Source organism: Sinohyriopsis cumingii, unplaced genomic scaffold (assembly GCF_028554795.1).
Source record: "Sinohyriopsis cumingii isolate HCF-2022 unplaced genomic scaffold, ASM2855479v2 utg003239l, whole genome shotgun sequence".
Classification (NCBI taxonomy): Eukaryota; Metazoa; Mollusca; class Bivalvia; order Unionida; family Unionidae; genus Sinohyriopsis; species Sinohyriopsis cumingii.
The window spans coordinates 210,077-224,620 of NW_028316431.1; the positions used below are offsets into that span (position 1 = coordinate 210,077).

The 14,544-nt window shown below is 33.3% G+C and overlaps 1 protein-coding gene across 1 annotated transcript in view; it reads left to right on the top strand.

Moving 5' to 3' along the window:
- LOC149769841 (lysosomal dipeptide transporter MFSD1-like) overlaps nucleotides 1-14,205 on the top strand; it is a 51,766-nt gene extending 37,561 nt beyond the window's left edge. The window contains exons 12-14 of the mRNA XM_089949759.1: nucleotides 3,931-3,978; nucleotides 7,255-7,315; nucleotides 9,843-14,205. Coding sequence (XP_089805885.1) covers nucleotides 3,931-3,978; nucleotides 7,255-7,315; nucleotides 9,843-9,861 — 128 coding nt within the window. The 3' untranslated portion in view covers nucleotides 9,862-14,205. The remainder of the gene's footprint in view (nucleotides 1-3,930; nucleotides 3,979-7,254; nucleotides 7,316-9,842) is intronic.
- Nucleotides 14,206-14,544: the final 339 nt, after the last annotated feature.

Consider the following 14,544-nt stretch of genomic DNA (forward strand, 5'->3'; position numbering starts at 1 on the left):
ATATTTCCTCGGTCGACATAAACGGGTAGGACTGTATTGAGAAACCATCTTAACAGTGCATTGTTATATCATAATCCACTTATGTTGACATCTAGCTTGAATACTGTATGTTGTTAGATATCAGCTTTTTTGTTTTTGACATTTCTGGTATCAGAGATTAACCTGACGAGGCATTATCTTATAATCTATCTTTTGGCGGATTTTCGGCTGCTCACTAGTAATTAATATATTTACATAGACTGACATTTATGTGTGGATGTTAAGTAAAATTCCTCTTTTCACTCAAAATTAAATCCTTCAGAACACTCACTTTTTTTGTAGTGATCCCTGTCATCAGACCAGAACACATGCATCTCTATCGTTCGTTGACCCTTTTTTAATTTCTGATGCATGCATGGAAGGCAGCACCACTCCACTACCACAAATGTCAAAAAAAACAACCAAAACAAGATCTGGTCTATTCAATAGGCAGGGAGGAACAATAGCTAGTTGTCGAAACGACAGCCAGTTCCTTTTAAAAATGTACCCCTATCAAATAGTTTGCTGAAATTTCAAAGAAAACAGATTGCCTTTGATGCATCGATTGTTATGAAAACATACTACAATATGAAATGGGCATTTGTTTGGTTCTCCAAAGCTGTCCTTTAACGGTGACTTTAATAACACATGCACCCTTCATCAAAGAAAGCCGACTACAGTCTTCAATAAAAACAAAGAACCTTTCTTCACAGGAAGTCAGTACGAAACTTAAATAAAAGCAATGAAATCTGATGGATTGTTTCATTTCCCAACATGACTGAAACATGTTTACTGTTCCGTGAAAGTTTCCTTTTAGCAGGAAAAATGTTTATGCTTATGAATGACACCAGCGGTGGCTTAAAATGCAAACTAACTTTCACTGCCTTGGTACGTACTGAAAAGTAAATGTGCTTCATCATTCATTATATGATTGTGCTATTCAGACGTATATGACCTGTGACAAAATTATTGAATATTTAAATCTCTGTGTGTGCATATTTTCGATGGAATTATTTGTATTGTGGATTCACGGGTGAGTACAATGTGTAGATACTCTATTCATGCTATACATTAGACATGCATATATAAATATCATACACGTACATGTACCAATGCGTGGTTCTCTGAGTAAAGTAAAATATTATCTGTTTTCACTACAGGTGTATTTCTCATTTAATATGCATCAATTTAAGATGGTAACTGTGCCAATGAAGCATATCTTTGCGCCCGCATTTATTACCTAACCTGGGGCCCCCAGTGGCCATGTGGTCTAAAGTGCTTTCTGTTACGGATCACTGCCATCTCACCTGTCTGCATGGGTTCGAATCTCGGATTCAGCCAATGTGGGTATGTGAGAAAACTTTCCAGTAGCTTCTCGTGGGTTGGTGGTTCTTTCCGGGGGTTTTCCCAGGTTCTTCCTTCACCATTAATACTGGCCGCCATGTATAGCCTATCGTGTGCTGAAAAATGGTGTTAAACCTTACAACAACAACAACAGTTACCTAACTCTCCTTCCCCTGCAATTTTTTTGTGGGTACATGCATTATTTTCTTCAGCTAACTGACCTGGTTGCTTATAATACAGTTTGGTTTATAACTCAGGTTCTATGGCTCTCAACTAGTGTGTTATAGCGGGGTCACACTGTAATTGCCTTATTGACTACTTTTCATAGTAATTGCCCTATTGTTTATAGTTATCCTCTTCATGGACTTTTCTAGCATTTCAAAATATTCAAATAATGCACAGGATCCCTCTTGTTAGGAATATTTGCATGTGAAAGACCAAATTGGAAATTTGGAACATGTTTTCTATGGTTAATTTACCAAAGTTTACAGATGAAATATTCTTGACCATTTAAATAATTAGTTACCTAAGATTCTTTGACTCATTATATTGCTGGAACACTTATTGTAATTTTTCTGCCAAAGTTGGTATGGTAAAGCACACATTTTTTAAAATAAATAAAATTATAATTTGGAATTTTTTTCATTCAAATTGGAATAATTTTATATTTTTTGGAATTAATAATGGAATCGAATTTCAGCCTCCAAACTGGTATAGGAAATCACATCAGTTAAATTCTTATTTTGGAATATATTGTTGTTAATAATTATGTTGTGGAAGCATTTTGGTTAAAAGTTTCAGGTACAGCTTTTTCATCAATTACATTTTCAGGGCCCCTTTGCTAGTTTGTTTCATGTTTGGAATATAGAATGACCACATGCTGACCATATTCAGCTAACTATTTATTTATCTCTCTGGATGGAGATACATGGTGAAGGGGGAGGTTTTCTTGGAGGAAAGAATTTGATTAACATTTTTCTTCTAAACATTATTTCAGTCTTCATTTATCCAATTTGTTTTGTATTAGGAATGTAACATGGCCACATAGGTCTTTTCCTGCTTTTATGTATTATGTCCCTGGGTCATGTACCTACACAGGGCTACAGGGACCAATATGTACAACACTTTTTTCATATGTTGGCCATAATGCAGAGCATGGCATGCTTTGATATCTGTTTGGTCATCAGTCAGTTCCCTATTTCATTTCTGCACAATGACCAAGTTCTCCATTGGCTGTCATTTACCAAATATCATATATAGTTTGCATATGGAGCAGTGAAGAAGCCAATTGATTTTCGAGTCAGAAGGTCAAGGTCACTGACTGAGAGAATAAAAATGGTTTCTGTACAGTAGCATTTGTGGAAGTCTTTCACTTGGGCTAAGGAAAAAGCCTGTTGATTCTGGTTTCTAAAGGTCAATGGCGAAGGTCACTAAAAGAAGAAAATAAGTTGCTGCACAATACCTATCACTCTACATCACATATCTAGACTAAACATTGTGAATGTCTTGCACTTGTTCAATGTTAGAAGCTTATTAATTTGAGCAATCAAAAAGTCAAAGATCAAGGTCACTGGATGAAAATTGAAAAATTGTTTAGGCAGAAAAATTAAACTCTTGACCATTAAACTTCATCTAGGTTTTGTGGATGCTCATACTTTGGATAAGAAAGAAACCTATTCATTTTGGGGTCAGTTAAAGCAAAGGTCACTGTGACTAAAAGAAAAAAGTCTCTGTCTTCCCATAATAATTTTATCTTTAGACCAGGTACCTTGATTAAAGTAAGTGGATGACTTTCACTTAAGTTAAGGAAGTACTCTATTGAGTTTGTGGTCAACAAATCAGATTTCATGGTCATTGTGTCTCAAAGAAAATGGGCCAGTGAACAAACTTTATGGATGTCTTGCAATGAGGGTAAGAAAGAAAATGATTTGAGGGTCTAAAGGTGAAAGGTCAGGGTCAGAATCAGTCTGTTGAAAAGACAGTGCACGGTAAATTTAGTTTAGGAGCACATGTCTTTAGCAAAGGTCCTGATGATTAAGTCCCATGGGTGGATTATCTCCAGAGTCAACTATAGTGCCTAAATATACGACTATTAAACATGTTTTGGTCATATAAGATACCATTACACAGTTGGTTAAAAAAAAATTTGCTTATTTTTTTTTTTAATAAACTGTCATCCAGTTCACTTCACACTTGGAGAATTATGGCATTGCATACTCATAGGATCCCATACTTTCCTATACCACCTTTTGACCCTTGGTTATATTCTTGGGTGGGTCCATGGGTCAAGAGGAAGACTTTTCTTTGTCCCACTTGTTAAAGTTTGGATAACTATTATACAGAAGTTATACATCAATTAAGGTATTGCTGAATCCATTTCCATTTGGGATGCACATGTATAAACTGGCATATGAACGTATCGAACCATGTGCATTAAACACATAACTTAATATGATATGTGGATCTAGATCTCCTAGAGGCATATTCATGTATGACTAAAAGGTACAATGAAGAAAAAAATAGGTACATGCATCAGCTTATGTTATTTTATTTGTTTCTCTTTTGCAGTGGCCCTTATAGCTGCAGTCCTATTGTACCTGGCTGATGCTGCTAGAGGTAAGTTACTTGTATTCTAGATAATCATAAATCATACTTACCCTTACAGCATCAGTCCTATTGTACCTGGCTGATGCTGCTAGGGGTAAATTACTGGTATTCTAGATAATCATAAATCATACTTACCCTTACAGCATCAGTCCTATTGTATCTGGCTGATGCTGCTAGGGGTAAGTTACTGGTAGCCTAGATAATCGTATATCATAGTTAGCCTTACAACATCAGTCCTGTTGTTCACCAGTACAAATCATTCTGTGTCATATGTGTTCACCTCTTTGACCTTTTGGATGGAGGGCAAAATCAGAAAATTTTGTATTAAGGTTTTGATTTTTTTTTCATTTGCTTTTATTTCTTAAACACCTTGTTAGATTTTGTTCATATTTTGGTTGAATCATTATGCGGCTACATTTACTCATCAACATAAATATCACTTGTTTTGCAGCAGTGTGTATTGCTTCGGCTTGATGTGAAGGCCTGATTTGTTTCCCTGCTTTTAGAAATGATAGGATGGCTTCAAATTGGGGAATGTCTGTCTAGCCTTCCTTCCATATGTTTTACTTTTAACAAAAACTCAATTAATCATTATAAGATTTCTGCCACATTTGGTATTCAGCTTGATAGGGCTGATACCTTTGGATGAGATGTTGTCATCTTTCTGTGTTATTTTAGCAGAGTTATAGCCCTTGATTATCAGACCCTTCCTCTTGCATTTCTGCACAAAAACTGCTTCAGTTAAATTTTGTATGCGGTTTGTACGAGATCTTGGCTGTTGGTATTTTATGTTGTTGTCATATGGAATTAAATTATCACTTTTGTTTCTGCACAATAACGTCCTTAATTTTTTTATGATTTTATCCAGATTTGATATGCAGCTTGATATCTCACCTTGACTTGTTTGGATTGTCAGTTTTCTGCATCATAATTTAACAGAGTTATGGTCCCTAGATGTCAGTCTTACCATTGTTCCTTTTCTCACAATAGATCCATTGAATATTTTTTTACTTGAGCCAAATGATTTATGTTGCTTGATATTAATGAGACCACGGTGTAGTTATCTCCCCCTGATTGACTTACTCGACTCCATTTGTTTGTGTACAATAACTTCCATAATTATTATTGATTTCTGATAAATTTGGCATGCTGCTTGGTGTTAGTGAGACATTGGCTAAATTCATTTGTCAGCATTCTGTATCATCTTTTAATCCTAGATTGTCAGATCCATCCACTTTGTATTTGAACAATAATTTCCCTGATGATTACTATTAGATTTCATCCAAATTTTGGTAGGCAGCATGATTTTTTTGAGACCTATGCTGAATTTGACTCTCAGTGATATTCATTATTCAGCAGAGTTATAGACTTGATTGTCAGACCCACCCACTTTTATTTCCACATAATAACTTCTTTAATTTATATTGAAACTTAAGGCAAATTGTAAAGGCAGCTTGATATTGATGATGCAGACATATATATATATATATATATATATATATATATATATATATATATATATGGGTCAAGCTAGACTTGAATTGAGATGTGACTTCTCCTTTTGGACAGACCAGGTAGAAGTGAGAGCTCAACAGGGAGAAGTGGACACGAAGCAAAAACAATATATATATATATATATATATATATATATATATATATATATATATATATATATATATATATATATATATATATATATATATATATATATATATAATGTGTTCTCTTAGTTGAATTATTCACTCTATTTCCCAGTGTTCATATTTGCATTTAACATTGAATTTAAGCAATACTTTATTTTCAAGTAGAACATTTTTGCATTTATTTTGGCCATATGACTTGAAAAGAGAATAATAGAAACTAAATTGTAACAATTTTTAAATGAGTAACCATATTATTTTATTGTAATTGCAAGTTAGTAAAAATGCTTAATCAACTACCGTTAATCAATTTAAAAAAAATACTTTCTAAAAGTTCATAACAATGGCACTTGAAAGATTTCTAAAAGCGTTTGAAACAACCCCTATGCCATGTATATGAGGGCCAGTGCACATCTATCTTCAGATTATACTGTTCGTCATAATTTCTTTGTTTCGGATAAAACATTACCATAACTATTCAGCCATTACAATACAGAAAATTAAAAACATGGCTTCTTTATAGTTGGTATATGAACTAAACCCTTCTTTCCAACCGAATCAACACAGACATATGAGTGCATCTATTTTTAGAAGAGGTTTTTTCGTAATGTTACCACTCACTTTGTATAGCTTCATTTCAACAATCCATTGATAGGATTGCAGATTTTTGGTTTATTTGTTTGTCTACATACTTGTACGTACTTGTAGTAATTTTAGGCATTGGTTAAATAGCATTTGCTTTGCTGCTTTTTTCTGTATTTTCACAAATACGAGTCAAGTCAGAACAGAAAACAACTTTGACCTTACAGTGCTTCTTGTGAATTCCACATCATAGCATTGTCCCATATATTTCTGACCTTCATAATTCCATTTTAAAGTTAAATCTTAAATAACATAATACCAAGGCTTTGCTTTCTGTGAATTGTATATTTTTATGAATATATCTGCATGATGATTTATGAAAAGAGTCACTCTATTAAACTGGTACTTCCCACACACAGCGATATATTTCCCCATTACTGGTTCACTTATAGTTTCAAACTAATTTTATGACAAAATAGTGTACAAGAGGCAGTTAAAATATCCAGATCACCGATTCTGTTCTTAAAACACAAATTGCTATTTACATACTTTTGTAAAAGTTCCGAAACACAAGTTTGTATGCTTTTATCATTAAAGGATAACATGCAGAAATTAGGGACTGATAGTTGCTAAATTACTTGAGAAAGGGTTAATGGTCAATCAGCTAGCAAGATACATGCCTGTGAATGTTCAAGCGTTTGTTTGTCAGTGTATTTGATATCAAAACTAGGCCTAGCTAATGACGGCTTGATGAATACTTTTTGCTACAACACTGCATAGAACTAACCTGGCTTAGACGAGGGGGCATCTAAAAAAGTATGGTCAGACAATGTGCCTCTAAAAATAATCACAATGCAAAGTTGTTTAAAAAGTTTACAATTTTTAGGCGACTTTGCCTGGTAGCATGACCCCTGTGTATATATACACATATATTGATCGTTTTTGACACAGCCAGTCTCTTTGTTATCAGATATAAATAGAGAAATGAAATAAATTTATATAGGAAACACTTTGTTTTACCCCTTTTGCTCAGAAAAATTCACTTTTGGCAATTCTGTTGTAGGTGGCAAGCTAAATAGGTCAGCCAGAGAGAGGAAGAGAGATAAAGAGCTAGAAGATGAGAAGTAAGTACACAAGTTTTTCTTGATGGTGTTTGTTACTAATATTCCTTTATTACATACTTAAAAGCCAGATTGCCAAGTAATTCTGCCTGATCGATTAATGTCTGTCTGTCTGTCATCAACACTGAGGTTAGGGCTTGCATTTAGGTCAGTTTCTGAGATACTGTTGCATGTATAAGTCACATGAAATGGTATGTAAATGCTTCATGTGGAATACTATAGCCATCAATGAAAACTTGGTCACTGTGACCTATGTTTCATTGTTAAGTTATTTTGGGTGACCTCTACAGAATGCCAAGTCCTTAGCTCAGAATAGGTACCATGTCTTTTATTTCATACTTCATTGACTGCATTAAGCTTTGTGTATAACTTTTACACTACTCCTTACAAGTCATGAAACATGTACAGATGAATCATGAGAAGTAATACACCTTTCAGTTAGAACTAAGTTGCTTCGACTTACATTTCGTACATCTTTGATCTACATTGACTAAATTGCAGCCGAGTGATGTAACATTATACATGGGATACATCATAAGAATTAGTACACCTTTGCAATCAAACTATACTGCCATAGGCAGTTTTGTTTCAAGTTATTTTTTGTTTTTATCCTGAGCAGTTAAGCGGAATGTACATATGCCTATCTACATTTGCAAAGAAATAACTTTGATGTATGTAAGTAGTTATCGGTGATAATTGCAAAATGTCAAATGTCTTCAGTAAAGCTGTCAGTATTTTAGGAAACTTCTGCCTGGTACTCATTGATCCTAGCGATTGGTTACCTGGGAACCTGATCAGAGGGAAATTGTATTAAATGTGAACCTGAACTGCATTTTGGTAGATTCATACATGCTAACCCTGCAAGAGAGGTATAAGCGTAATTATTGCTCATAAAAGTGGCAAAAAATCGTAATCTAAGCATAAAAAGAGCAACCTATATATTACAGGAAACTGTGTGAAAAACATACATTTATCTTTGCTACTAACTTGATCTGTAGTTAAAATTGTTGTCACAAATTGGTGAAGTCCATTTGGGTTAGAAGTTAGTATTAGAGCCTAGAGTTGGTTAATATGATAAATTATTTATGCGTAACATTCACTTTAACTAGTCTACATGTCTAACTTTCGCTGAATGGTCATGAATGGTTGTGAAGTCTACAAATGATGAACGCTGTATTACATCACTGTTAAATTCTTCTTTCAGAATTTGGCAAGTGCTATTGATTTGTCCTTTCCCAGATGCAACATGTTTTTCGGTTTTAAAAAATCCCTCCCCTCTAACATTGTTTAGTCATATAACATCCATGATTCACATCGATAAAGCCTGTTTCTCTTAATATCTGTCATAACTTTTTTCAATTTAGATTGGTCCACTATATATTTGTTTATCAAAATATAATGAATCTGTGACATGTGGTTTCGCATTCAAAAAACACATCTATTTTCTTGGAACTGTTTCATGTACAGTTACTATAAATAGAAATTAAGGAAATTAGATGGGGGTCTAATGATGTCCTGGGTTATTATCAACAGATGACAGCTTTAGTCTTCAGTACAAAAGCAAATGTTACCTTGAAATTTGGTCCTCACTACATTTAGCGGATATTATTGTATTTGAGGACTTGTGCCATGCAGTATTTAGGATGTAGTTTTGTATAATGAAATTTTTGAACCATGCCCTGTTTAAGGACTGAGCCTTGTTTTATGTTACATTTAGAGGATTCTATTGGGGATTTGAGGATGTTGATGGTCTGAGCTATATTTAAGAATCTTATATTTGTGATTTGAATATGTTCCTGTTATTCTATGTTATATTTAGCAGATAATTAATAGTCTTGTATTTTGTTGTAGTTGTTATCATAAGACCATTTTTCAGCACATGATAGGCTATACATGGCAGCCAGTACAGCTAAGGGAGGAAGAGACCAGGAAAGCCCAGGGAAGAACTGCCAACTCACAGTAAGCTATTGGCAAGCTTTCTAACATACCCACGCAGGCTAAGCCTGAGAATCATACCCACGTGGGCAGAGATGAGTTGGTAATGGTGGGCGTTTTAGACCACTTGGCACCATGGGCCATAGTCTTGTATTTGATGATTTTTAGGATGTTAATGTTGGTCCGTACTATATTTACAGGATAATAGTCCTGTATCAGGTGATTTGAGACTGCTAATGTTGTTCTGTGCCATATTTAGTTGACAAAAGTCTTCATTTCAGGATGTCAGTGGTGGTTTTACTGTCGTTTTACCAGCAAAGTGTCAGCATAGCCCATAAAACATTGTTGACATTAAAATCACAATTGATGAGCTCAAAGCCTCAAGCAGAAGACTGGTTCTCTAACATACTTTGGAATTATTTGTTGAAAAACAGCAGTAATTTTAGTCATCATCAGAGGAAGAATCTTGATGTCACAGTCGTGTTGTAATATCTAACAGCATTTTATTTGCTTCAGATTTTTACCTTCATCTGGTTGGAAAGCACATTACATTTACAGGTGTGCAAGAAATAAGCTTTTTTTAAATCTTTTTCAGGAAGAAACCATTGGAGTAGTGCCCATTCTCTGGATATATCAAATCCTTTGCCGCAAGTGCCAACATTTTTTGAGGGAAGGAAGCATAAAGGATCTACAATACTTTAGAGGAAATATCTTTAAATGGTTATGAAAATGATTGCTGCTGACCTGTCCATGTTTATTACCTTGACTATCTGGACTATTCACTTGTAAATACTACTACAGTGTCCCCAGAAGCTGTTACTTTTTACAATGTCATGGATCTATACATGAAATTTATTTGCTAGTCATGATGCCAACATAGAATAGGGTCACAGATGTGCGTTGTATACTGGTTTACTGCAGCATTTTATACTGTGGTACATACATGGTAATTTTTCACTGTAATGGTATGTTGGTTGTTTCTGTCAGAAGGGAGTCAATAGTAATTCCAGAGCAATCTTTTGACAAATTTAATTATAAAATTATTTAATTTTACATGACTGTTGTATTTTTCACAAATTAATTTTGAATATTGCAAAATATAATTATATTTAATTACATGTTTGACACATGTTACATATGGCAGCATGGTGGCCAAATGGCTGGTCGTGAAAGATATTCAGGTCAAGTCTGACTTTAGATATTTATGATTTTTAAGTACATACATTCCTTTGTAAGACTGAATCATTCTAAGATTTTCCAGGAAGCACTTATTTTCTCTTTTGAATTCCGATTAATTTTCTAAGTCAAATAAATATTTTCTCTTTTGAGGATGTGTATTGTACTTTTACTGGATGTTTACTGGCCATCTCTGATAAATATCTTGTCTGGGTGTTTCCTTGCTGGTTTTATCAGTAGTGTAACTAGTAAACTGTAGACTGCAATGTTAGAACTTCACATTTGTATCAACAAGCTCTCTAATATCAGCACAATATCTTTTACAAGATGTCAGCTATAGTGTAAGCTTAAGCACCCCACTTTAGTTAGTCTTAAGATTACATTTTATACAACAATTGACATACACATAAGGTACTTATAATTTAATTTTTGGGAAGTGTTTTTTTTATAATGATTTTCATGAGCTATTTATTTTTTGTTATTGCAAGATAATTCAATTTTTGCAAATAATGGATATAATATGGTGTTATTTAGCTATAAATCAGAGCAAAATAGTTTTCCAGCTTTTGACAGACAAAAATTTAAAAATGTATCTGGCCCCACCCTCTGAAATTTTGTCCCCAATATAATTGTGATATACAGTGGTACATATATCGTGGTATGTTCAGAGATACAGAATTGCTTATGATATCCAGGTCTAGTAACAAATCAGAAACAAACACTGTTGATCATATTTATATTATGCATACATTAATTGGTTTTTAAACTAAAAATGAAGGTAATTAGGAGAGAGGGAAGGAGAGATTGAGATACAAACAAAGTTAATTCTTACGCCTGATTGTTGGCCAGTGAGTGCTGCAGTGACAGTTTGTAAATTGTCATGCGCAAATCCAGAGCTCTTCAGGCCTGAGTAACGACTGATTAAGGTCCAATCAGATGCAAGCTGAAGTCCAGGCCTCTGTAATTAACTATCGATCAGCGATCATTGGTGACTTAATGGATTACAAGATTGAATCATCTACTGGCACAGATATGAAAATAATCCATGTTTCATATTTGATTAAAGTATCTTCATATTCATGTTGTTTCAGCTTTTTTCAGATTTTAAATATACCAGCTTCTACAAAAACGTTAATACATAATTGAATTACTGGTACATATACAGTCCTGCATACAGTTCTGTCCTTTGACCATTATTTGATCATCTGTATGACCCACTATCTGGACAAATGTTTGTTCCTCCATGGGTCCAAATAATTGATGTTTTATTGTAAAATAGTTATAGAAGGTTGTGCAATATAGTCACCATTGCAGAACTTGTATTGTTAAGTACTATATCATCTATATCCTTATATAAACTGCAAAACCTTTAACTAAATTTACTATAGCTAAAGTATCAGCTACTGAGAATTTAGTATTTTTTGTGAGGTAACAGATTTTCGTGGATTTTGTGGTAGTTACAAATCTTGAATTTAAAGACCCAGTGAGCAATAATATTTAAGTATCTGTGACATTATCATTGCTCACAAAGTCCCAAAAAAATGCAATATATATGAAGGAAAAAAAAAGAATTCACAGTGTAACTAGTCATGCACAAGTAAACAAGTTTAGATTTTTGTATGATTAACATTTTTTAAAGTTAATAAATAAAATTCGTTGTTGTTTTCACTTTAATTTGTATAAAGTTACCTACTCCAGCAATTCTGTTTCATCGCACTGTCCAGCTATATTTCTTCAGTGTGTGTAGATGTTGCTGTGGTATGGGAGAGCAGGCTGTAGTATTATGTAATATGTAAGTTAACTCACCTGCCCATTTCAGTCACTACTCTATTGAGAATACAGAAGTTTGCAGTAATCATCAAATATTTGTTCTACTGATTTGTTTTTGATCTCTGTTGACATGATAGATGAGCTCAGGCTATTGTGATTATTATATTTCAGATTTACCTCACATTAGCTATAAAAGAAAAACACATAATTTTTCTTAGACTAATTTAGTAAAATGAGATATTGCATTTCTTTGCTTTCATGTTCATTTTAACTGCATAGTCCTCAGAGCTTACTATTTTTTGTATTTGTAATTCATTTATTTTTAGTTATCCTGGCTGTAAATGTAAGTGGTATGGTCCATTATCTGTCATCTTTAGTTGGTCATGCATTGTCCATTCTGAATTGCTATTTACAATATGCCCAAAAAACTGCACAACAGAATATGACAAAATTTGAAAGAAAGCATTCTGGAGTGAACCTCAGATTTGTTTGCATAACAAACAAAAAAATGAAATCGTTAATGACATCTTCTCAAAAATAACTTTTTAGAATTTGACCAAATTTGATAGAAAGCAGTCTGGCATGAAAGTCATTAAAATTTGTTTGGATGGTGCTGATCCACCTTCAGACATGGAAGCCATACTAAGAGTAAAAACAAAACTTTAAGCAACCTTTTCTCAGAAACTGATAAATAGAATTTGACCAAATTTGATGGAAAGCATCCTGGTTTGGATGACTTTCTTGGTTATACAAATGATACATGTTATTTTTAATAAACACTGAGATTGATATTCTGTCTGTATTTTTTGGTTGATAGTGATTTTTATTAGTTGTGGTTTGAAAATACCCTCATGCTGAAATAATACAGTGACACTCGATAGCGATTGCAGTATGTTTACACATCGCTGTCTGTTAAATTTATACTTTTATTGCACAAAGGTAACTCACTTATATTTTGTCTTGCTAATTAATATCTAGAAATGACAGAATTGCTAAAGGTTAATATGACAATATTATCGTTCACACTAACCAAAAATTTGTGTATAACTCACTGAAGGAAATGTAATTAATAAATCTTCTTACCTCATGACAATGGTAAAACGGGAAACTGTTCAGGTTGTGTCGGTATTGAAACAGTGCGGAAAATAACATTTTGCCTGATTTATATAGGTGTTCTGTATATACAATGGTATTATTAGACCAAAATAAATGGCACATCTGTTTAGAGAGGGTCCAGTTTAATATAGTTTTATTGACTTTACATTCCATTAACTTTATACAAATATCTAAAATTTTAAGATATCCTTTGATAACAATCAGTCAAAGTTAAACCTGTTTATAGTGAACAATCAAGGGACTTGTTCTATGAGAAATAGAAGTCTGCTATTTCAGAATTGGTATGATTTATAATGTTGATAAATAGCAAAGTGAAAATTAGTCAACTATCAGAAAAATATCTGGAAACTGAAAAACTTGTGAGCTTGATCTTATGCTTGAGATTTTCTTTTGATCATTCACAAATGCCACCACACATAAAAGCTTATTTCCAATTGACTGGTAATGGAAACTCTACTTCAGACTGTATATCAGTGTTTTTCAACAGGCCTTACTTTCTTTCATTTTTATTTTTGTTTTCTTTTGTATATTTATCATTTTATATATTTTTAAAGTTAATTATTTTGATGCATCAAAATTGACCCACGAGATGTACATTCAGTTTGGTATTAAATCTCTTGGTTATAAAATATTTTATCCCTGAATTAAATTATTTTTAATCTACTTAGGAACACTCTGCAGGTAATCGTTTATTTCTTTTCAATGTGCAATCTGTCATTATATTCATGAATACTAGAATTATATGATGTGTATAATGATAATTTCAGATATCTCTGCATTTCATTATGACTTTTTTTAATATCATTAGATTGAGATTGAGAAAATAATATATTTTTGCTGAAGGAATCAATGGCTTAAATACTGATTTATATTAAACCATTTATCTTTTCTTTTCATTTTCTTTTCTTTTCTTTTTTTAACATGCATGCCAAAAAGCAGAGTGTACCTTATGACATCTGTCCATCTGTCTATCTGTCTGTATGCCTATTATGTTTTTCATCACCCTATTCGTTCCTTCAAAATACCTTTAGTATTGTACCATCTACCATTATAAAATTTTGTGGTGGCTTATACTAGGTTAATGAAGTAACTTCCTGAATTTGGGGTTGGAGATCTAAGGCCAAGTTCACAGTGACTGAAAGAAAGAAAATGGTTTCCACACAGTGACATCACAGACCTGGTAGGCCAATCATTGTGGATGGCTTTTAAGGAAGAAGCAATTTTAGATCTACATT